Source organism: Eptatretus burgeri, chromosome 16 (genome assembly GCF_056783735.1).
Source record: "Eptatretus burgeri isolate ZD-2024b chromosome 16, Ebu_testis_v1, whole genome shotgun sequence".
Classification (NCBI taxonomy): domain Eukaryota; kingdom Metazoa; phylum Chordata; class Myxini; order Myxiniformes; family Myxinidae; genus Eptatretus; species Eptatretus burgeri.
In genome coordinates, this window is record NC_140976.1 from 10,862,985 (window position 1) to 10,887,497 (window position 24,513).

The 24,513-nt window shown below is 46.3% G+C and overlaps 1 protein-coding gene across 2 annotated transcripts in view; it reads right to left on the bottom strand.

The window, feature by feature from the left end:
- Positions 1-24,513, bottom strand: part of LOC147010507 (cathepsin K-like) — a 43,272-nt gene that overhangs the window by 9,693 nt on the left and 9,066 nt on the right. For both annotated transcript variants that reach the window (XM_085858916.1, XM_085858917.1), the window contains exons 5-8: positions 22,703-22,888; positions 19,704-19,895; positions 2,628-2,793; positions 1,982-2,084 (exon numbers count right to left, since the gene is read on the bottom strand). In XM_085858916.1, coding sequence (XP_085715042.1) covers positions 1,982-2,084; positions 2,628-2,793; positions 19,704-19,895; positions 22,703-22,888 — 647 coding nt within the window. The remainder of the gene's footprint in view (positions 1-1,981; positions 2,085-2,627; positions 2,794-19,703; positions 19,896-22,702; positions 22,889-24,513) is intronic.

Below are 24,513 nucleotides of genomic sequence, written 5' to 3' on the forward strand. Positions count from 1 at the left end.
TTCCATTTGCTTCAATATCTGTTGTTTAAATATTATGAAGGATGACTATTCTAAATGTCTCAGTGTTTTCCCAGTTATGCGGGTTGTGATCCAAATTAAAGTTTTTCCTGTATCCATATTTTCCATCCTATTCGGTTGGTGATGTCTGTTCACCTTCTCTTCTCACTTCCTTATTGGAAGTGATTATCCCTCCAAGATATGTTGAGCACAGAAGTGATTGTCCAGATTACAAACATTTTCATCCTCCTAATGTCTGTTGCCAACAATCACAAAAGTGCTTTGTATTTAAAAGCTGATATTGAAGGAATCATCGCCTCGGTGTATGACGGCTGATGGGTGGAAAGGTAACTGTAAATGAATGAAGGTAATGGTTTGCTTATAGGATGTTATAATATGTTGTCTGCCAGGTTAGACAGTATAGCAGATGTGTTTTATGATTCTAACTTTCACAGCAAATAGAAAATGTGTTTATGCCAGATGCTCATTACACACCCTCTCTGCCTGTGTGAAATTCACTAAAGTTGCATTTGCTGCATTAATGGCAAACTTTTTCAAACTAAGGTCAAGATAGATCATGGATCTGATGTTGAAATATATTTTCAGTTTGAAAAATTAGATAATAACGTCTCCTTAAGGTATATGCCTGGTCTTGGCTTAATGGTTATGGTGGCAGGATTTGGATCCTAGGGTCCTGAATTCAAATCCCATGTAGCGGTTGAATTAATACCAGGTGGGGTTAACTCGGTCTGTCATCCTTCTGAGGTGGGCAAAATGAGTTCCAGCATGCTGGTATCCTGTGTCGGAGTGGTGACATGTTCAGGATTGTGCCCAATAGCCATGGAGACTGTTGAAGCAGCAACAATGCTTTGCACAGAGTATGGCCCCAATCTCCTCTCCTCCTTAAGGTATGATAACAAAAGGCAACTGGTTCCTTTTATTTTTTTACGTATACATTTTTGAGGCTTTTATAAGAGCTAACACACATAACATTGAAGAGAGTGTGGGAGTTTGTTCCAAAGGTGGGAAAAAAGAGGAATGAAAGAGTGAAGGTGAGCAGAGATTCTTGATTTTGGTAGTTTTACCCGAAAGGGGGTTGCTGGCAGACCTTGAGTGCCCTGCAGAAATATGGGGGGGGGGGGTGGGGGCAGGCCAGAGAGGAAACAGTGGAAGACAGAAAGACCACCGACCTGCCTGCGGTGAGAGAATGAGAGATCCAAAGACTCAACCTCATCACGGGAGATACCAATGATCCTAAATGCCTTGGTTTCCACAGCGTGAAGCCGAGAAAGGTGAGAGGCGGGAGCACCAGCCCAGAGGGGAGAGCAGTACTCCATAAGACTGAGAAGGAAAGCTTTGCATGTGGTTAGTAGCACAGGTGTGCCAAGGAAGGACTTTGCACGACGGAGGATGCCTAGTCGGCGACTGGCTTTGGAGGCCATCTTAGAAATGTGCCTTTCCCAGGAAAGATCATGGCAGATAGTAAGACCCAAAAGCTTGAATGAAAGGACATCTTCAAGAGGGTTGGTGAGAAAGTAGATGGGGGTTTCCAGACGGTCCTTTCGGAGAGACATGGTGAGGGTCTGAGATTGGTCATGATTGAAAGATATTTTCCAAGTGTTTGACAAGCTTGTGATTTATCCAGGTCTGCAGAGAGTGAAGAGGCTGCTGTTTGCCAATCTGAGGGATGAGAGATGGTACAGCAGAGGGTGGAGTCATCAGCAAAGAGATGGAGGATTTTCCAGTCGGAGAGATCATTGATGAAAACCAGAAAAAGAACAGGGCCCAGAACGCTCCCTTGAGGAACTCAAGCCTGGACAGGAAGAGGAGATGAGAGAACTCCATTAAGAGCCACGCATTGACTGCGAAAATCTGTGGTTCTTCAAATCAAATGTGTGTATTTGTTTTCAGGAACATAAAAGTCGAATACTTTTCCCAAGAAAGAAAAATGAATTTAAGTAAATGAGAATGAACCTAAAATTACCTGTTTTTGACGAGCCAGTAGTCTTTTCCATCCAGTTCACCGTATCCAACCACCAAGACAGCATGGTTTAGAAGGTGGTTACAGGATTGATCATCATAAACACCTGCAGGTAAGCAAGCATGCAAATCCATCAGTTTACACTTTTCCTAAAAAAACAACAAGATATTTAAATGTGTTGGTCTTGCAATCAATTAATTTTTTATTTCATTGTTTTGATACACAGTGGATTTCTAGTGGAGGCAGGATAGCTTAGAGGTATGCACACTTTTTTTGAGCTGTCTATAAGTCTGGGTTTGAATGTTGACCAAGCAATAACCGTCACCCTGGTCCGGTGTTTCGCATGCTGGATGAGGCACGAGCATGTGTACCATCCATCGGAATGACATTAAGCCGGAGGACCCGTCTACCGACATTAGAGCTATTGATAGACATTAAATATCCCATGGTGTCTTTCATGGAGATAAAGCAACTTATTGCTAGCACCCTAAACAAATTTAATAACATCTCCACCTTCCATCAAATGTCAGGTCTGGAGCCAGCCGGTTCCAGAATGAAATTTTAGTCGAGAATTGTTCCACCTGGCTGAACTCTTTCTACCCCATCCTGCTCGACCAGAATGTTTTATTTCCCAGTCCCATGGTTTTACCACTTTTGTAAAACTGGAACAAAATGGATGAAGCATCGATTGCGACGGAGATCGGTCCAATTGCAGCAACGGCAATTTTTAGGGCTGTCTCATTGCGACTTTGAATGCGTCGAAATCCTTTGCACTTTGCTGCCACCAGGGACTTGTTGAATCTGCATTTCAGATCCTGAAACATAAAAAAGAAGGAAACCATTATAACAGTCCTTGGAGCACTACTTTCAGTGAAATAAGGAAAAGTTGGAAATCTATTCCAACATATTTATTCCATGCAAAATTTGCTGCTCAGAAGTGATTGCATCATATATTACCCAACAAGACAAAACGCTGAACACAGCTTGCAAGTTGGGCTGCAAATCTAGTTTTAACGACAGTAGGCTTTGTCTCTCATCCGACATTCAACAATTGCAGTTGTGGAACCAAAATGCTTTGGCGTCACTTTAATACTTTATTTTGTTATTGACAAGTTTTCTTGTTCCGTCAAGTCGTGTCCGACTTCTAGTGACATTCATGAAAAGGTTTTCTCTAAATATTCCTTCCTGCACTATTTCCTGAAGCTCTGGCAAAGACGGCCTTCAGCCCATCCATCCAGCAGATACACGGTCTACCTCATCCTCTTCTTCCCTCAACATTACCCAGCACGGTTGATCTCTCGAGAACTTCATTTTCTGCACACATGGTGTGTCCAAAGTATGACAGTTTCTGTTGTAGTATCAACACTTGTAATGTGCAAGGTGGCCCAGTTTATTCAAGCACCGATTTGTTTGTTACCTCCGCCACCGAAGATAGACGGAGGTAAAGTTTTCACCCCTGTGTGTCTGTATTTCTTTTTCTCTCTGTTTGTCTCTGAGCAGGATATCTCAAAAAGTTGTGGACGGATTCAGACGAAATTCAGTGGTGAGGTTGGGTGTGCGACGAGGACGAAATTATGAGATTTTGTTGAAGATCCGGATCCGGATACTACAATTTTTAAAGTGCTTCCTTCACCATTTAGTGATGGCATTAAATACAATATATTGCACAATATTTCAAAAAGTTGTGGACATGTTGTGACAAAACTTGGTGGATGAGTTGGTTAGGTGGGCAAGAACAAGTCGATTAGATTTTGGTGCAAGTCTGGATACAGATCCGGCCTATCAGTGGGATACAAAACGTAAAATGTTCAGCCTTGTGGAGGTATCGCTCTTCCGAGTGCTGTTCTAGTTATTTTTGCCCTCCATGGAATTTTTAACAACGACCTCAAAGAGTTATATTGGGATTTCATCGTCACATGGTGGATGCTTCCCCATTTTCTAGCTCTTTAAAGCTTGCAAATTGAAAAGCACCAGGTGCTGTGTTCCTTGCTTTATGGAAGCGGTGGGGGTAGAGGAGGGGTGGTGGGGGAGGGGAGGGGTGGGAGGTGGTGGTGGGGGTGTCCATACAGTCCTTTCTGAGAGACAGAGTGAGGGAGTGAGATTTGTCATGATTGAAAGACATGTTCCAAGTGTTTGACCAGCTTGTGATTTTATCAGGATCTGCAGAGAGTGCAGAGGCTGCTGCTTGTCAATATGAGGGATGAAAGATGGTGCTGGCAGAGGGTGAAGTCATCAGCAAAAAACATAAAGAGGATTTTCCAGAGAGTCGGAGAGATCATTGATGATTATTAAAAAAAGCACAGGAACCAGAACACTAAAACGAGGAACTCCAGCCTGGAGAGGAAGAGGAGATGAGAGAATTCCATTCGGAGCCATGCATTGGCTATGACGGGAGAGGAAGTCCGTGAGCCATTAGTCGAGATTGCCATGTGGACTATAGGAAGAGAGTTTCGTGAGCAGTGCGGGGTGCCAGACAATATCAAAGGCTCATGATATGTCTAGGGAGATGGCTCTGATCTCATGTCTGGTATTGAGGTCTTCTATCCATTGTTAGGAAAGCAGAAGTAGCATGTCCAGGGTAAAGTGACCTGTTATGAACTCAAATTGATGATTGAAAATTAAGCAATTGGAGAAGAGGAAATAAAAGATTTAACATCTGAAGTAATGATGGATTCCATGACCTTGCTGATGATTGGGAAAAGGCTGATTGGTCTGTAGTTGCAGGGATCTGTTTTTGCTCATTTTTTATGTAAAGCAGTAATATTTACTGATTTCCAAGCAGTTGGCAGATGACCTTGAGCAAATGAAAGGGTGAATAGAACAGAGAGAGGGTGAGCAACAGCAGCGGAGCAGGTTTTTAGGGCAGGTGGGCTGATGCCATCTGGTCCGGTTGCAGACTCAGAGTCGAGATTAGACAGCAAACTCTCCAGATTGTTCGGAGAAAAGGACACAGAGTCCAGGAGCAACTGAGTAAGGTGGGCAGAGAAGGCGATGGGTTTGGGATTCAAGATTTTGAAGCAAAGACAGAGTTAAAGCATTCAGCCTTTTCACGGGCAGTGTCAGCTGTGCGGCCATTTGAGGTAAGGGAGGGGATGGAGGGGAAATCCATCCATCCCTCCATTGGAACCGTACTTCTATGCAGAGCGTTGGTGCTACCTTAGCAGTCTCCTTGGCGATTGGGCACAATCCTAGATGGGTCGCCACTCCGACACAGGATATCAACAAGCTGGCACTCATTTTGCCGACCTCGGAAGGATGACAGGCATAGTCGACCCCACCTGGTGTGAATTCAACAGCCAGGGGGGGATTTGAACTCAGGATCCTGGGATCCCAAGCCCACCACCCTAACCATTAAGCCAACAGCAGGCATATGGAGGGAAACATACACCAGAAACAGACTTAACCAGATGCCACCAGGATTTGGAGGAGGGAGACAGGTTTGGGAGTAAAGTCGTGTGATTGGAAAGATGTTTTTTTCCGGCTCTGCTGAGGGTAGACACACACTTGTTCTGAGTTTTGTGGAAGGAACTGGGATTGTCTTCATTGGATTTTCTTTCCATGAGGTGAAGGGAAGTTGTTTCAGGGCCACTGCTTCACCACAGGCTTCAGTGTACCATGGGTGGGAGGATGGGTATGACACCTAAAGATGAGAGGGATAAATCTGTGCATGAGAGAGAGAGCAAGTTTTTTTTTGAAAACACTCCCAGGATGAGTTTATGTCAGAGACATTGGAAATTGGAGACCAAGCTCGAAGTTTGATGGCTGTTTGAGGTCCCTGCTGGCTGGACTGAGTCAAATGCCAGACTCTGACACTGAGGTGGCTCTCTGAGAATGGCCAGAGAGATGTCTACTTCAACAAGCATATGGTCATATGAACCAAAATGGAGCAGAAGAAGAACAGCAGATATTTGAAGGAAAATTGGTCATCATGAAATCCAGAAGAGATGATGTACCATTGTCTGAGATCCGGGTCGGGAAGTTGACAGATTTTGTCAGTCCCAATGAGTTGCAGAAGTCCTTTGCTGAAGTGCCATGATAGGAGAGAGAGGTATCCACACCCAGCCAACTGACATGATGACAATTGAAATCACCTCATATGAGGAAGAGAGAGTTGGGATGAGGATAGAAGTTGGTCCATGTTGTCGGTGAGTGAGATGTAAATGGGGTCATCAATGTTTAGTGGACGGTACAACACACATACAGTACAAACAATTGATGGGAGCGGAGGGGAACTCGAAGCCAGAGGTACTCTTGGGGGTGTGGTAGAGTGAGGGCAGTGCATGCAGAATGAGGAATGGAGTTTTTTTTTAATGAAGAGAGCAACTTCGCTGCCAGGACGAGGCTCAGGTCTGTCATACCAGAGGAGGGAGTAACCAGGGAGAGACACGAGGGAGTCAGAGACGTCTTGAAGGAGGAAAGTTTCCGTTTCACAGATTATGTCTGGTTTGTGAGTGGTAACCTGTATGGAGATACAATATCTGTCAGGTTAGAGCGAAGCCCCTGGTTGTTTGTTTTCCACACCCTTAAGGAAGCTGGAGGCGAGGAGGCAATACAATAATCTGCTTAAACGCAGTAATCTCTTGCCACAATTATTTTGGCATTCTGTCAACCAAATCCAGCTCTGCAAAGCGTTTTTTTTAACCTTTATTGCATATTGGCAAAGGCCCTGTCCACACCTTGACGATTTAGCCAGAGTATGTCGACGTATGAAAAATTTGTCTAAAACGCTGGCACACGTCGAATACGTTATGGGTAAGTTTTGTATACGTTAAGAGCACGCTGAAGCACGCTGACATACGTCGTAGTATGCCGAGCTCGTCGACAAATTTTAACATGCTGAAAATTTTTCGACGTATGCCAGCGTATGACTCACACGTTCCGCATAACGCCAGCCATAAGTTGTAGGCACGTTACGCGATCGTTGACACACGTCGACACACGTTACTTGTAAGTTACTCATAAGTCGAAACACGTCGAGTTAATGTTTAGCGTACCCAAAACTTATTTCTAACCTATGAGTAACGTGTTGTAGGGACGTTACGCGATCGTTGACACACGTTACTTGTAAGTTACTCATAAGTCGAAATACGTCGAGGTAATATCTAGCGCAGTGGTTCTCAACCTTTTGTAGCCACGACCCCCCCCCAAAAAAAAAGAAAAAAAAAGAAGAGGGCTCTTCTTCCTCTTCGCAGAAGAGGGGGAGGGGCGTCTCCATTGTGTTGGGATCGCTCCCTAACTATTAAATTAAATCACAGCGCATCTAATCGATTTCCGCCCATTAAACAATGGAAGGTGAGCTATCTGGGGAACAAGTACTTATCGACATAACTGACTAAAGGAACCTGAATGTTGTGTGCAATCGAATTCCCAAATTCGTAACAATATATTTGTTTGTTTATTTGTTTTGACAACCTTCCCGCGACCCCCAAAAACAATCTCACGACCCCTCGGGGGGTCGCGACCCCCAGGTTGAGAACCATTGGTCGAGCGTACCTGAAACTTATTTCTAACCTATGAGTAACGTGCTTTGAACCTATGTGTAATGTATCTCCAACGCATATTGACGTATGTAGACGTATTTGACGTCTTCCGGACGACCACAGAACTTACTGAACGTGTTTCTAACTTACAGCTACCGTATAATGGCGTATTGGCAGCGTTTAGGGGAATTGGTATATAAAAATGGGGTTCACAGGAGGAACCCGTCAGTGTTCCAGACTCCATGTGTTTTTACAGCGCGTGCGCTGTATACAATTGCACCGAGTTTGAAATGTCCCGGCGTTGTCCACCACGTCTCCGGTGGGTCCCCCCCCCCCCCACGTGACACAAGACAGCCAATGACGGTCGTCCGGTAGATGCAGTGCGTAACCTCGACGGAAATGGCGACAATTGACAGAAATACTCGAGTATTTCAATGGAAATTTGTGAAACTAACGTGTTATATATGTGAAAACCATTTAATTTACTGCTTGACGGAAAAAAAAACGAAGAAACGCGCCCCTCATGTACGAACGAACGAAAGACGTCACTTCCGCCCACCATCGCATTTCGCGCCGAAAGACGTCACTTCCGTCCACCATCGCATTTCGCGCCGAAAGACGTCACTTCCGCCCACCATCACATTTCGCGCCGATCGCCGAATGCTGAAAGCTAAGTTCTTATGCTGTCATTCTTTTGCGGCCCCCTGCCACGCTGTATCGAACGATTTCATTCCTTTTGTTATATATAAAGGTGCTTATCACAATAATAACAAGATTTTTACATTTCAAATACTGAGTACGCTTTTTAATTGTTTATCAACTGAAAACGCATAAATTGCTTATTTTAACATTAGTGTACTCATTTGATTCACCACACGCTCTGTATTGAAGGATTTCACTTGATTTTTTGTTTTGTTGTTTTCGGCATGACGGTCATGTTGACACTTCGATTTCTCGTGCGGTTATAATATAATTAATAGGCTGCCGCTCAACGATTTAAATCATAACCGCACGAGAAATTGAAGTGTCAACATGACCATCATGCCGAAAAAAAAACAAAAAAAAAACACATGGAGTCTGGTACACTGACGGGTTCCTCCTGTGAAGCCCATTTTTATATACCAATTCCCCTAAACGCTGCCAATACGCTATTATACGGTAGCTGTAAGTTAGAAACACGTTCAGTAAGTTCTGTGGTCGTCCGGAAGACGTCAAATACGTCTACATACGTGTGGTGAATTGAAGGACGTGACGTGTGATCACATGTCGCGCGGCTCGTGCATGGGATAGATAAAGCCAAGTCTCCGCGCAGATGGGTGATTGTCCCAGGGGCATTGTCATTTACGGCGGCGGTTCACTTGGTGCTCGTTGAATGGTGAGAATTGAGAGTATATCGGACTCCGTGCTTATGCTGATTTATTTTGCGGTGATCAATTGCACATGTATACATTACTGCTTATGTACTCCGAGCTGCACCTGTATCCCCTGATGTTCCCGTAGAAGCGGCTTCAATCAAATGGAATAAAGCCTACACTCTGAAGGTTCTTCTCTCGCTTTCATTTCAATTTATTCCATTTGGTTTTCTCAGCTCTCTCAACCAACGATGGACAAGATCTACAAACCGGAGAGGTTCGACGCAGACCCAAACGCGACTGACTCGGAAATGAAATGGTCGCATTGGTTCCGTTCCTTCTCACACTATCTGACCATCATCGAAGAGGGAGCCGACAAATTGGCCGCCCTTGTGAATCATGTCTTGCCCAGTGTATTCAGGCTCTTCTCGGAGTGCGACACCTACGATGCAGCGATCAACGAGCTGCGGACGCTCTACGTGAAGCGGAAGAACGAGGTGTACATACGACATCTTCTCAACACACGCAAGCAAGCAGCCGGGGAGACCATCGATCAGTTCCTGCAAGCTCTGAGGCAGTTGTGAAAAGACTGCAGCTTTCGGGCCGTAACCGCCGAGGAACACCGAGATGAAGCGACCAGAGAAGCGTTCATCCAAGGGCTCAGGTCAGCCCACATACGGCAATGCTTACTGGAGAAAGCGCAACCCACTCTTGAAAAGGTAGCCGACCAGGCTCGAGCAATGGATACGGCTCAGCAGCAATCTGAGTCATATGGGACACCGATGCTGCTAATGAACGCCGCTATGGTGGAACCTCAAGGAACCCCACAGGGCACCCCTGACACAGAGGATGGAGGAAAACCCGAGGAATCAGATACCCAGACCTCGTCAAACTCCTCAGAAACTACTTCGGTTGGTAAATGCTTCTTTTGTGGGTACAAAAGACACCCCGCGACAAATGCCCCACCAGAGATGCCACATGCATGAATTGTGACAAGAAAGGGCATTATGCCAGGGTATGTAAATCTATTCTAAGGAGAAATAAACCCACTTCTGCGGCTCTCTACTCACAAAAGAAACTAACTGCAGCCTCACCGGGGAATCTATCCAGGGCTATCATCAACGTACGAATTAACGGGCATATGGCTGAAGCTCTGATTGATACCGGTAGCTCTGAGAGTTTCGTCAACAGCTCGCTAGTGAAGGGCAGGAAATGGAAGATCTACCCGACAGACAATACGGTATGCATGGCTGCCACATCACTACAGTCCCGCGTACGAGGGTACTGCAATGTTGAATTGGACGTAAAAGGGTACACGCATCGGGATGTAAGGGTACTGGTGCTTCGTGATTTATGCGCAGACGTAATTCTGGGTCATAATGTCCTCAAGCAGCACACGAGCGTCGAAATACCCTTTGGAGGAAGCAAACCTCATCTAATTCTAAATGCTCTGACCACCGCAGAGGTAACGTCCCCCCAGCTGTTCGCTAACTTGTCGCCAGTCTGTAAACCGATAGCGATCAAATCGCGGCGATATACCACTGCTGATATGAACTTCATCACTTCTGAGACCAAGCGATTACTGGAAGAAGGAATTATAGAACCGAGCGATTCGCCATGGCGTGCACAGGTGTTGGTCACCGCTAATCAGAATCATAAGAAACGAATGGTTGTCGATTACTCTCAAACGGTCAATCGTTTCACCCAACTCGATGCCTACCCTTTGCCGCGCATAGACGAGATGGTCGAACGCGTGGCCAATTATAAAATATTCAGCACCATCGATTTGCGAAGCGCCTATCATCAAATTCCCATCCGAGAGGAAGACAAACCTTACACCGTGTTCCAGGCAGGTAGACGCCTCTACCAATTCAGGAGGATTCCATTTGGTGTCACGAATGGAGTAGCTTGCTTCCAACGAGTTATGGACGACATCATCTCGGATGAAAACCTTAAAGACACTTTTGTTTACGTGGACAATGTCACGGTGTGCGGTAAGGATCGGGGGGAACATGATATGAATCTGGACAGATTCTTGAGCATTGCTAGAAAATATAATCTGACCCTCAACTACGAGAAATGCGTATTCTCGGCAAAGTCAATTGACCTTCTCGGCTACACAATAGCCGACGGCACGATTAAGCCCGATCCTGAACGATTGCGCCCACTTCGTGAGCTACCCCCACCTCAGGACCTGCAGACAATGCGCCGGGTGATAAGCATGTTCGCTTACTACGCGAGATGGATCTCTCAATACTCCGAGAAAATACATCCCCTAGTGCATTGCAAAAACTTCCCACCAGATGCCGCTGTTGTAAAAGCTTTCCACAGCCTCAAAGATGATATCAGTAATTCCGTGGTATTATCGATCGACAGCTCGGTGCCCTTCGTGGTGGAAACGGATGCTTCTGATCACGCGATAGCTGCGATGCTCAATCAGTCTGGGCGACCCATCGCGTTCTTCTCGAGAACTCTCTCTGGAAGCGAGCAGAGACACTCAGCAATAGAGAAGGAAGCGTACGCTATTGTCGAAGCCCTACGTAAATGGAGACACTATTTACTGGGAAACCACTTCACGCTCGTCACGGACCAGCGATCCGTTGCATTCATGTTTGATGGGAAAAATAACGGGAAAATTAAGAATGAAAAAATTATGAGATGGCGGATAGACCTAGCTTGCTATAGTTACGACATTGTGTACCGGCCCGGGAGGGAAAACCCTGCTGCAGATACCTTCTCTCAGGTCTACTGTTCGGCGACAATCAGTCGGGCTTTGCAAGACCTCCATGTGTCTCTGTGCCACCCGGGGGTAACCAGAATGGCACATTTCGTGCGCAGACAAAACCTTCCCTATTCTATTGAAGATATTAAACAAATGAATGCTTCATGCCCTGTTTGTGCTGAACTAAAACCCAGATTCTATGGCGCGGCATCTGGCAGGTTGATCAAGGCCACTTCTCCCTTCGAGAGACTAAATATCGACTTCAAAGGGCCCCTGCCGACCGAGACAGACAACAGATACATATTCACTGTTGTTGATGAATATTCAAGGTTCCCTTTCGCATTTCCGTGCTCGGATATGACCTCGGGCACTGTCGAGAAATGTCTCTCTGACCTCTTCGTTATGTTCGGGAAACCGTCGTACATACATTCAGACAGAGAGCCGTGTTTCATGTCGGCCGAGCTAAAACAGTTCCTATTAGAGCACGGCATCGCAACTAGTCGAACGACGGGTTACAACCCACAGGGTAATGGGCAGGTGGAACGGTATAACGGAGTCATTTGGAAAGCCGTAACTCTGGCGTTGAAATCAAGAGGACTGGGCCCCGGGCAATGGGAGGTTACCCTTCTCGACGCTCTGAATTCCATACGCTCTTTGCTCTGCACGTCCACCAATGCAACTCCTCACGAACGAATGTTTACTCATCAGCGACGTTATGTTGACGGCCAAACGGTGCCCAACTGGCTAACCCATCCCGGAATGGTGTTCATGAAACGCCCGGTACGACAAAGCAAGTATGAACCCATGGTGGAGGGGGTCGAACTCATCGATACTAATCCAGAGTATGCTCATGTCAGACTCCCGGATGGCAGGGAGACCACTGTGTCGGTTCGCCATTTGGCTCCCTCAGGTACTCCTCCCGCAGGTACACCACCATCTGGCACTCCTCCCTCTGACATCCCCTCCCCAGGTGTTCCCCCCCCCAGGAACTCCACCCGGGAACGGTGGCGACGGAGCTGCCGCGTTCCACCCGAGAGTGATCGTGGAGTCATCCCCGGCACGAGTCGAGGCTCACCAAGAGGATCGGAAGCCTCCCTCAAGTGAAACCGCCATTTACTCCCGGAGAGGTCGACGGATAAAACCCCCTCGCCGACTCGATCTGTAAAGGGGATTATCGGCATCCTCGATGCTCATGCTCCAATATGCTCATTATATCATATATCGATGCTCATTACCATGCTCCTACAACTCAAAATAATCCTCACTGCTTGGCATGTATGCTTCTGTAGTTTAGATAGTTCGCGTTGCTTGAAATGTATACTCCTATAGTGCTGAAGTAATCATGGTGCGTTAGTTGGGCCTCTAGTTACATTTTAAAGACGGGGACAATGTGGTGAATTGAAGGACGTGACGTGTGATCACATGTCGCGCGGCTCGTGTATGGGATAGATAAAGCCAAGTCTCCGCGCGGACGGGGTGATTGTCCCAGGGGCATTGTCATTTACGGCGGCGGTTCACTTGGTGCTCGTTGAATGGTGAGAATTGAGAGTATATCGGACTCCGTGCTTATGCTGATTTATTTTGCGGTGATCAATTGCACATGTATACATTACTGCTTATGTACTCCTAGCTGCACCTGTATCCCCTGATGTGCCCGTAGAAGCGGCTTCAATCAAATGGAATAAAGCCTACACTCTGAAGGTTCTTCTCTCGCTTTCATTTCAATACGTCAATGTGCGTTGGAGATGCGTTACACATAGGTTCAAAGCACGTTATGTGCTGTATCACGTGATTGGGTTTTCGTATATCATGCCTCGACCGCTAGGGGTGGCAGGAATGTACATCCGGACGCGCAATAAAGCGGAGTTGATGCTAACACTCTTGCTTCTCGTGTCCCACTGCACCTCGTACACTCCAGTTGGCTGACGAGGATGATTGAAAACGGACATGTGTCCCTTTTCGTCGGAGACGACTTCGAATTGTTTTCGGAGCAATTGGGATGCTATTTCCACGCGAATGATGTGGTCGATGAGAGCAAACAGAAGTCGATCTTGCTCGCTTCGCTTTCGGCGGAGCATTATCGACTACTGAGTGATTTGGTGGCGCCGGACAAGCCCCGGGATGACGGGCTGTCATTTCAGGACATTGTGGAGAAGATGAAAGCACACATGGCGCCGGAGAAGTCATTACAGCTCGCTCGATTCCAGTTCGATCGCCTCTCGAAAGGGGCAGAGGAGCGCGTCGCTGATTTCGTGGCGCGGATTAAGCATTCTTCCGTGGCCTGCAAATTCACGGCGGGGGAGCGTCCAGCGCGGCTCAGAGATCGTTTTATCGCTGGTTTACAAGATGCGAAGATGGTTTCGGCGGTTCTACGGCTGAAGGGTGAAGCCATTACATTCGACTCGGCGGTCAGCGGGGCTACAGCGGTCGAGCAGACTCGCGAGGATGTTCGGGCCATCACCGGCCACGCGGGGTCGCGAGCACCCCGGGACGCACGCATGACCTTCGGTGCGGGTCGGACGTCGCCGCGCGGCCACACGTGCGGCGAGGTGACCCCGCGGACGTGTTTGGGATGCGGAGGTCGACATCTGCGCCGTGCGTGCCCGTATAAAGGCACCGTGTGTTTAAATTGTCACAAGGTGGGTCATCTGAAGCGTGTGTGCCGTGGGGCGCCAGCCACCGTTAGGGTCATGGACGGCGATGTGCGAGGAGACCCGGGGCGGAACCGGCGGCCATTGATGGGCCTGTTTCCAATTGGCCCGGCGGCGGTGCGCCCGATGACGGTGGAAGTCGAAGTGAACAAAACGCCGATCACGTTCCAGGTCGATACGGGAGTGGCTGTGTCGATCATCGGCGAACAGACCGCGCGTAGACTCAACGGCCTGAAGCTTATCAGGTCCAACCTCACACTGTTCACGTACACCCGCGAGAAGATAACGCCAGTCGGGATGGCAGACGTGTCTGTGCGGTACCAAGGCCAGGTCGCCATGCTTCGGGTGTACGTCGTGCGGGGGAGGGGACCGTCTCTCTTCGGCCGAGATTGGCTGGCCCGCATCAGGCTAGACTGGGCCGCAGTTCACCTTGTGCAACCCGTGCCGAGCCGGTGGGAGAATCAGTTGGAGAAGATTCTTCAAAGACATCAAGGTTTGTTTTGCGACGACCTTGGGAAACTCAAGGGCATGGAGGCAAAACTCTTCCTGAAGGAGGGGGTGGTTCCTCGTTTTTGTAAACCACGTCCGGTGCCGTATGCCCTGCGGGTCAAGGTCAAGGGTGAACTGGATAGGCTGGAGGCCTGTGGAGTGATCGAACGGGTGTCGTACTCAGATTGGGCCACCCCGGTTGTCACGGTGCTGAAACAGAATGGAGACGTCCGATTGTGCGGGGACTTCAAATCCATGGTTAACCCGGGGCTCAGCATGGAGCAATGTCCACTGCCGTCAATCGATGAAATATATGTGCGATTGGCGGGGAGTCAATACTTCACGAAGCTAGACCTGCGTGATGCATATTTTCACTTGGCGATGGATCCCGGGAGTAGCGAGCTTTTGACAATCAACACGTGTCAAGGACTCTATCGATATACCCGACTCTGTTTTGGGATCGCTTCGGCCCCAGCCTTGTGGCAGAAATCCATGGATCAGGTTTGCATTGGCCTGCCCGCTCAGACCTACCTGGACGATGTGCTCATTGCGGGGAAAACGGCGGACGAGCACCTTGCGAACATTGCCCAAGTGCTGACGAAGCGAGAAGCGTGCGGCCTGCGCTTGAACAGGGACAAATGCGCGTTCTTCAAGCAGCGCTTGGAATACCTTGGGCACATCATCATGCCGGAGGGGCTGTTGAAAGGTCCTCGGAAGGTGGAAGCGATTCAACACATGCCACCACCTCGCGACAAGACGCAGCTGCGCTCGTTCATTGGTATGGCCCAGTATTACCAAAGGTTCGTGCGAGGGCTCAGCTTACAACGTGCACCGTTAACACGGTTGCTCAGGAAGGACGAGCGCTGGGCTTGGGGACCTGCACACCAGGCGTCGTTCGACCGCGTCAAGTGGCTGCTCACAGAGGATACGGTCCTCGTGCACTACAAGCCTGCGCGTCCGCTCCTATTGGCATGCGACAGCTCTGCATATGGCATCGGGGCAGTGCTCTCCCACAGGATGGACGATGGTTCCGAGCGGCCTGTTTGTTTTGCATCCCTGGCCATGTCCGCAGCAGAGCGGGGATATGCCCAGATCGAGCGCGAGGCTCTCAGCCTCGTCTGGGGTGTGCGGAGGTTTCATCAATACCTGCTGGGGCGGCATTTCACTTTGCAGACGGATCACAAACCGCTTCATCCTGAGACCCGAACGCGGGGTGCCGGTGGTAGCGGCCGCACGAATACAGCGGTGGTGTCTGTTTCTTGGTGCTTACGATTATGATTTTCAGTTCCGAAACACCGAGAAGCATGCTAACTGCGACGGGCTCTCACGCTTGCCGTGTGCGGAGGGTCCAGCTGCAGCTGAGTTGGCCGACCGGGTCGATGTGTTCGCGCTGGGCGAGGTCCAAAGCGGGCCGGTCACGGCCAGACAGGTCGCGGTGGAATCGGTTCGTGATCCGGTGCTCGCCCGTGTCGTCCAGGCGATTTCTACGGGGAATTGGAGCGATCTGCCTTCCACACTGGCATTTCAACCTTTCACGTCACGCGCATCGGGGCTGTCGTTGGTCCAACGGTGCGTTATGTGGGGAATGAGGACGGTAATTCCACCAAAGTTCAGGCAGCGGTGTTTGGAAGAACTGCATGTCAGTCACCTTGGCGTCGTGAAGACCAAGAGTCTTGCTCGTAGCCTGTTGTGGTGGCCGGGGTTGGACAAAGACATTGAGCATTTGGTTAAGCGTTGCGCCACGTACCAAACAGATGCTGATAACCCGCGTCGAGCTTCGGGACTATGGCCTACCCCAGGCAGAGCCTGGCAGAGGGTCCATGTAGATTTTGTGGGGCCGGTTAATGGCAAAATGTTTTTGATTCTGATCGATGCATTCTCTAAATGGCCGGAGGTTGTAGTAATGCAGCATACATCAGCAAACATTACAGTGGAGAAACTGCAGACAATCTTTGCTAATAAAACGTTACTGGAGATCCTGGTCTCTGATAACGGTCCGCAGTTCATCGCGGGTGTATTTGATGAGTTTATGCGCCAAAATGGTATTCGACATCTAAGGTCCGCACTGTATCATCCTGAGACGAATGGGAAAGCTGAGTCGTTTGTAAAGATGTTGAAACGGGCTTTGCGCAGGGGGGTGTTGCACCTGTGCAGACGGTGGTCGATGTCTTTTTGCTCCATTACAGGAATGCAATTCATCCTGTCATGGGTGATTCGCCTGCCATTCGTCTCTATGGAAGGGCATTGCGGTCCAGACTGGATTTGCTGCGACCTGGAGGGTCGGGGAGTGGGGCGGTGTCGCGTCCGACACGGCTGCGCGGCTTTGATGTGGGACAGCGGGTAATGGTGCGCGATTATTTCCACAGTTCCAAATGGGTGCCGGCTGTGGTCTCTGTGGTACTGGGGCCGGCGAATTGCATGGTGCGGACTGATGGTGGGGAAGTGTGGAAGCGGCACGTGGACCAAATGCATGATCGCTGTCCAGCGTCACCCCCCCCCACACCCCCCCGGGCCGAACGATGTGGGACCCCCACCTGGATGTCGCCGGCGCCAGACGTTGTATCGCCAGGGCCGGATGTGCCGCCGCCCAGGGGGTCTTCGCCTGATTCTGTCCTACCCGGGGACGTCGGACGTCCTACCCGGGCAGGCTGGTCGGCGGGGGCGGTTGTTATTGCGGATGGCGCGAGTCCGGCAAGGGTGTCACCTCGACCGAGCTGGGAGGCGTATGAGCCTGGACTGTCTGGCGGCGCTGCCCGTCCGAGGCGGGTCAGGGTGCGGCCGCGGTACTTGGAGGATTATGAGTGTTGATTGGTTTCGGGTGGTCATGTTATGATTGTCCTTTCATCATTTGACTTGTCATTTTACGAGGGTAGGAGTATGCTGTATCACGTGATTGGGTTTTCGTATATCATGCCTCGCCCGCTAGGGGTGGCAGGAATGTACTTCCGGACGCGCAATAAAGCGGAGTTGATGCTGGCATGCTTGCTTCTCGTGTTCCACTGCACCTCGTACACTCTAGTTACTCATAGGTTCAAATCACGTTACTCATAGGTTAGAAATAAGTTTCGGGTATGCTAACCATTACCTCGACGTGTTTCGACTCATGAGTAACTTGCAAGTAACGTGTGTCGACGTGTGTCAACGATCGCGTAATGTGCCTACAACTTATGGCCAGCGTATGCAGAACGCGTGAGTCATACGCTGGCATACGTCGAAAAATTTTTAACATGCTGAAAATTTGTCGACGTACTCGGCGTACTACGACATATGCCAGCGTGCTTCAGCGTGCTCTTAAAATATACAAAACTTACCCATAACGTATTCGACGTGTGTCAGCGTTTTAGACAAATTTTTCATACGTCGGCATACGCTGGCTAAATCGTCAAGGTGTGACAGTTCGATTTCTAGTGCGGTTATGATTTGAATCGTCGAGCGGCAGCCTGTTAATAGGCTACGCCACGTGATTGTCGGCGATACGCTGCCGCGCTATGCATACATTAGACTATCGTTGGCCATACGTTGTGAATGCCGACAACATGCTAAGCATTCATTGTTATAAGTTATCTATAACTTATCGAAACATTCTGTGTACATTACTAATACGTTATGCATACGTCCAACTCGTTATGAATATGCCAAAAAATAAAAAAAACATCAATACTTCAGCGTACGCCAGCGTTTTACATACATTTTGATACGTTGCCATACGCTGGCTAAAACGTCAAGATGTGACAGGGCCTTTAGATACGTTTTCAAGGGCATATGTGGTCAGAGTTTTTGATTTTTTACACTTTTTCAATATGACTCGCGGTTTTGCCACAAGGAGTTCATGATCTGTCTCACACTCTGCACCGAGCGGAGTATTGGCAGATTGTACAGTACTTCTCCATGTTCTGTTAATTACAGCGAGTGCAGTCAATCAGATTTGTATGTTGCCCATCAGGTGAAACACTTGGGATGTGTGACCATGTGTTCGCAATTATGAGATCATTCTCCACACACAACTCCAAAGTTTACTCCCCTGGCTCATTTTTGATTCCAAGGCTGTGCTTTCCTGCAATCCCTGGTGCTCCTGCTTCTCCAATTTTTTTCATTCCAGTCTCCCATAATAATCAAAACAACTCCTTTCGGTACCTGCTGTACCAGTTCCTGCAACTTTCTATGAAAGGCCATCCACATTTTCTTCATTCTTCATTTCTTCATTTCTTCAGAAGATGTACCATATATTTGAATGATGGTGGTGCGTACTCGATGTCTTTTCCACCTCACTGATATTAACCTATCATTGACTGGGTTTATCCCAGTTCTGACCATACAATCTTCTGATTGGAAATCACTGCCACTCCATGTCTTTTACAGGTTTCTTTGAACACTATGTTATCGTCACATTGAAACTGCTCCAAACAAGTCCATCTAAGTTACCTTATCCTCAAAATTTCAGTTCTTCTCCTCTCCATCTCTCCCTTTATCACATCTATATTTCTGTGATTCATTAACCTTACATTCCTTGTTCCAATTTTGTGAACATTTAATAAGCTCAGAGTTTGCTTTTCAGTTCTGGTGACCTCAGTGACTGGATTTCATTGAGGGTTCCGTTTGATACAGTCCCATCATATCGGCCAGTCATACTCATCAAAGCACTTTGCTATAACCCCTGAAGCCATTTGGATGCTTTCAAACCTGGGGGCTCATTATCTAGCAACATATCTTTGACCCTTCTATTTCTGATCGTTATTGTTTTCTTGGAATGTGCAGAAGTGGTTTGCCATTTCCTTATTTTGGGCAATGTCCATACGAGTCAGGTGATCCTTGAATTCCAAGCCATCTATACTAGACAGGTGAACTCTTGTTCAGGAGAGAATCTACTGCCAAGCATCAAGGCCACACAACCATTTCTAGCAATATGTGCCATTTTTCCTTCTCATTTTATTGACGACTATTTAACATTGGCATAATTTTGTAATCAATGAAAACAAGAGAAAAAAAAGTGGTTACCTTTGTGTACAATAACACCATTGTACTTCAACTTACTTCACCTTCATATCGGTACGAGCTGTCGGACTCAATCCCCCTCTGCCATTCTATGTATTCAAAAGCCCACTGCATACGTCCACCACTGCAGCCCTTGTTTCCAAAGTCTGTAGAACAATCCACCAACTGCTGTACACTTAGCTCGATGAGATTCCCTGTTTTTGCAAAATGCTGCCCCGACAGAGCGCCAGTCTGCATGGGAACAGGTAAGACACAATGGAGGTGGAGTGGTGGGGCGGGGGGGGGGCAGGGTGAGGTTTACAGTGATAATGATCGTATTCAGGTTGAGCCCAGCTGATCTGAGCCAGAAAATGTTGAATAACGAAAAAAAAATTTAATTCCCAACTCCAGGTGATGTATCTCTTGTAGTCAACAACAAAATGCAATGCCACACATTAGGGAATGGCTGACGGATTATAGTTTACATGTGTAAACTTTTGAGGGTGTCCAAATTTGTTTTTTTTAGCTTGCCTGTTCGAAGAACAGAGAGCTATAGCGATACCCCCGGCGTGGGCATGAGCATGAAAATGTTCAAAGTTTTTGGTGCAAGTTATTTCCTTTTTAATATTTTTATCTACCACACTATTTTTTACTGATTACAATATACAAATACATATGTTGCTTTAAAATTATTTGGATCAGACTTTACTGCAATGCTTTATAAAAAAATATGATTAGACTAGTTTATTTCAACAATTGCTGTTGATGTTGGTGGTGGTCGTATGGCAGCATAGCTGCCAGGGTAGCTATCATTTCTTGAAGCATGACTGTGTCGCCTCTACCAGTACACACACTGGAACTGGTACTTATTTCGCCAACCTCAGAAGGATGACAGGCTGAGTCAACCCCCTGGTGTATTAATTCAGTGACCAACAGGGCTTGAACTCAGGACCCTAGGATCCCAAGCCGCCACCCTAAACACTGAGCCAACACCAGGCTTGCTGTTGATGAGAAAGAAGATTATAGAAAGGTTTATCATTTACCTTCTGTATATGAAAGAGAGGAAAAGATGATAGGAACAAAACCAAAAATCATATTGAAGTGGGAAAGCATTAGAAAGGGACAGTGTTTATGAAGAGGAGCAACCCAAGCACTTGTACTCTATGACTAATTTACTCATCACAACCATCTGTACTAGGATTACCAAAACTACTGAAACTTTAACAAACGATCCAGGGTTGTAAATTCCTGATTGTTAGATTTCTAAAATGGCGTTCCTGCCACAAGCACTTGATACAAAATGTTGGCAATTCAGATCAGACACAACATTACACCATTTCAGACGGTTTAATTGGGTTTAAATTGGGGTTTGTCCTCATCAGTGCACATTCTAAACAATGTTAAACACTGTGCAAGAGGTCACAATAAGACATCTTTACAAAGTGCATGTTGCTTTGCAAAATGAGCATATACAGGTAAAAAGGTTCTTGTTAAATTGTTTTTTTTCATTTCTCCAGTGATCAAAGGCTCAAGAAAGAGCTGGAACTTAACGCAGGACAAACACATTAGGGACATTTGTATACTTTTATAAAAGCCATAATATGAGGCAGTGGGCAAATCAACATTGTACTCATCTATGAGGTTTGAACTTGGGATCACAGCTTCATGATTGCCATACTCAGATGGGAATACCAAATAGGCCAACCCAAGTTGGAGTGTGCTGTCCCAATACTTCTGGTAATAGACAACTGTATAATGCACAGTCCTATATTACAAAACAATATCATGAAATGGAAGACCAAGAAGGAACCCAAAGTACTAAAGAGCAAAGATGGGGTCATCAGGAGGAACCTGGACAGGATTCAGGTTTCAGCCACTACTCTCCAACCCTCAAACCCATCCAGGCACAGCCATGTGACCCTTACAGAAAAAATTCTACAATAATTCAATTCTCCTGAGAGAGATAGATAACAAAAGAGAGGCACAGAGAGTAAAAGATAAAAGAAAAGAAAAAGCAAGAATTACAATCGATAAAGAGAATTGTGGGGTGGTGAACTTTTATAATGATCAAAAAAAAGAAAATATATAATCTTTTATAATGAACCCCAAAAAAATTATATTCCTCTATTCTCTGTCTCAAAGGACATATTTGACTCCCTTTTTTAAACTCAAAGACTAACTATTGATGAGAAAAATAAAATACTTGTATAATTTCTGTTCTTGCTTTTTTCCTTTACTTTCATACTAGGCTATGAACTTAAGTTTCATCCCCTGATCCCATGAACCCCACAGTACTCCAAAATAATTATTTACCTCTGCTGTGTCAATCTGTCTTTAATATATGGAATACATTTATAATACTCCCATGCAATATTCTCTTCTCCAATGTAAACAACCCTTTCACCCATCCAAAACCATGATCTCTCCTCCCCGTCCCCCCCCCCACCCCACCAAGCCCACTTCTTCACAAGTGTCCAGTTTTTCCTTCAATTACGGCTGTGTCCAACCTGTTCACTCTCTGTGTCCGACCCGAGCCCTCATTCCTTCCCACATCCCTTATTTGTCCAAATCTCCCTCCATTTTGTCCCTCAACCCAACCGTTGCTGTGTTTCTACCCTCTCTTTCTGCTGTTCCTCTTGTTCTGTTTTACGTCCAGATTTGTTGTATGTTCTCACTCCTCACGAGCCTCGACATTGGATACAAAACCCCCTGTCCTTTCTAAACTATCCTCAAATAAATCTCAATAGCTTTTGAACATTTTAAATTTCTTATGCCACAACATCTTCTTTCTGTATGAAGGTAACGAACGAAATGCAATATTTAATATGAAATGCATGCAATATTGCAGATTTCTACAGAATGCAAGCACTACTTCCTCAGCACCCTCCTGATATTCTAAAATCATAGTTGTCACACTTATTACTACAGTATGATTGCATAGGTTTTGCTTATGTTCTTATAATTTAAAGTTAATACAATGACTACTTCTTGTTATCACATTGTTGTAGAATGGCCGAAGGCTCTAAATGTATACATGATGCGTGTCAATCCTCACGTACTGAGCTGAAGGCCCAGCAGGAACCACAATCACCCTGGTTGCGCACGCGGGTCACGTAACCTCGACTTGTCCAGTTCACAGATTTTGGAGGAGGTCCAGTCACTTTTTCCTCAAACATCATGTGGGATTTGGTCCTCGTATCGTTGAGATAGCAGCCAGTAAATCGCCTGCGAAACTCTTCGGGAAGCTATGGGAAAGGATAGTGAGGAGTGAAAACGGAAAGGGATGAAATCGTTTCACAAAAAAACCAAAATCTCGTGTGCCATCACCTTTGGACAACAATAGAATGAGGAATTTGCCTCCAACTTTGCTTGTTTTGCCACCAGGAAGAAATTGCTTTGGAAAATGGTGAAATCTGCAGAAGTTACTTGGTCGTTATCGTACAACAAGTTCGGTCACCTGATCAAGATCAGTTTGTTTATGCTTTGGTGAAGCATCAAGAAGATTTAAAGATTTTTTTTTCGGATTCCAAGATTTCAACATTTTTATTGCCAGTCAACCTCGGTTGGTAGGAATTTGGTTTGGCACATTACAGCAATCAACTATGATACATCATTTTGCAGTACATAAAACAAAGCAAAGACAGATTACACAAGCAATATACTGTGCAGGAGACAGTAAATGCATTTTGGCATGTCAAGTGTGTCAATATATTAACTGAATATTAAGTGCTTGGTTTTCTTCGATTAAGTGCTAAATAGGTTTACCGAGCGCTCAGAGTCATTACTACTGTCGGGAAGAATCTGTTTTTGAAGCATGTTGTTCTGTTCATAAGTGATCTGTAGCATTTTCTGGAAGGGAGAAGTTGAATCCTCAAAGCTGAAATAATATTTCACTGATATACTTTAATTAGTTCGCGGGAGTAGACTGGAAAATTGCATCGTTATAATGCATGAAATTGCTCCAAGCTCTTAATTTGGCAACTATAGCACTTATAAAAGCGATGTATACAGCGATTCGTAAAAATGATGAAACGGCATTCGATAATATGAGTGAGGAAAGTGAAAAAAAAGTTTATCGTTCCGAAATCGTTGCTGCCTGCTCCAAGCCAAGGCATTGTTGAGCAGGCCAAAAAACATGGCGGCTTCAAACCCCAGTGAGGTAACACAGTAAATACTTCTGAGTCTTAAGAACCCATAGAGAATGATATGACCATTGATGCACTTGATAAAGGATATAATTAAATAAGGCAGATAATTATCTTCAAAAGGGGTGTGTTAATTATCCCAAACACCCAATTTTCAGTCATACACTTCCTTGTAGTTCCCTTAGTATGCATGCAAAGTTTTAGGCTGTAAGGTTAATGGTTCTGGAGTTATGGAGGACACACACACATTTATTAGTTTCGATTAAACATAAGGTACAAGGGAGGAAATAAAGTGAAGATGGTGACGAATGAAACGGAGATAATTGGAGTCGTGGATATGGTAAATAATTTGGTAAAAACAACAAAAAAACGGGTCGGCCCAAAACTATCTGAGCCTCAGATATCAGATTGAAATAAATAGAATTGGCATGAAATAGTACACAGGAGTAACCACTTAATATGAACAGCAATCGACACAAAAAGAGAACATAAAATTTATGACAGCACAGCCAAATCCAAAAGGATTTCTTAGCTTTCTGGAAGCAGATCTCTCAGAGGACAAAGAGAAGCGACAACTGAATTGGTTCACCTTGAAGCATATTGTTTTAGAGGTCAAAAGCTCAAAGGGTGAAAGGTTAATGTCGCATAAAATCATTAATTTTCTTCTCATTGACTTAAAATTTGAAAAGCATTTCCATAATGGGTCATGGAAGCTTATTATTTGA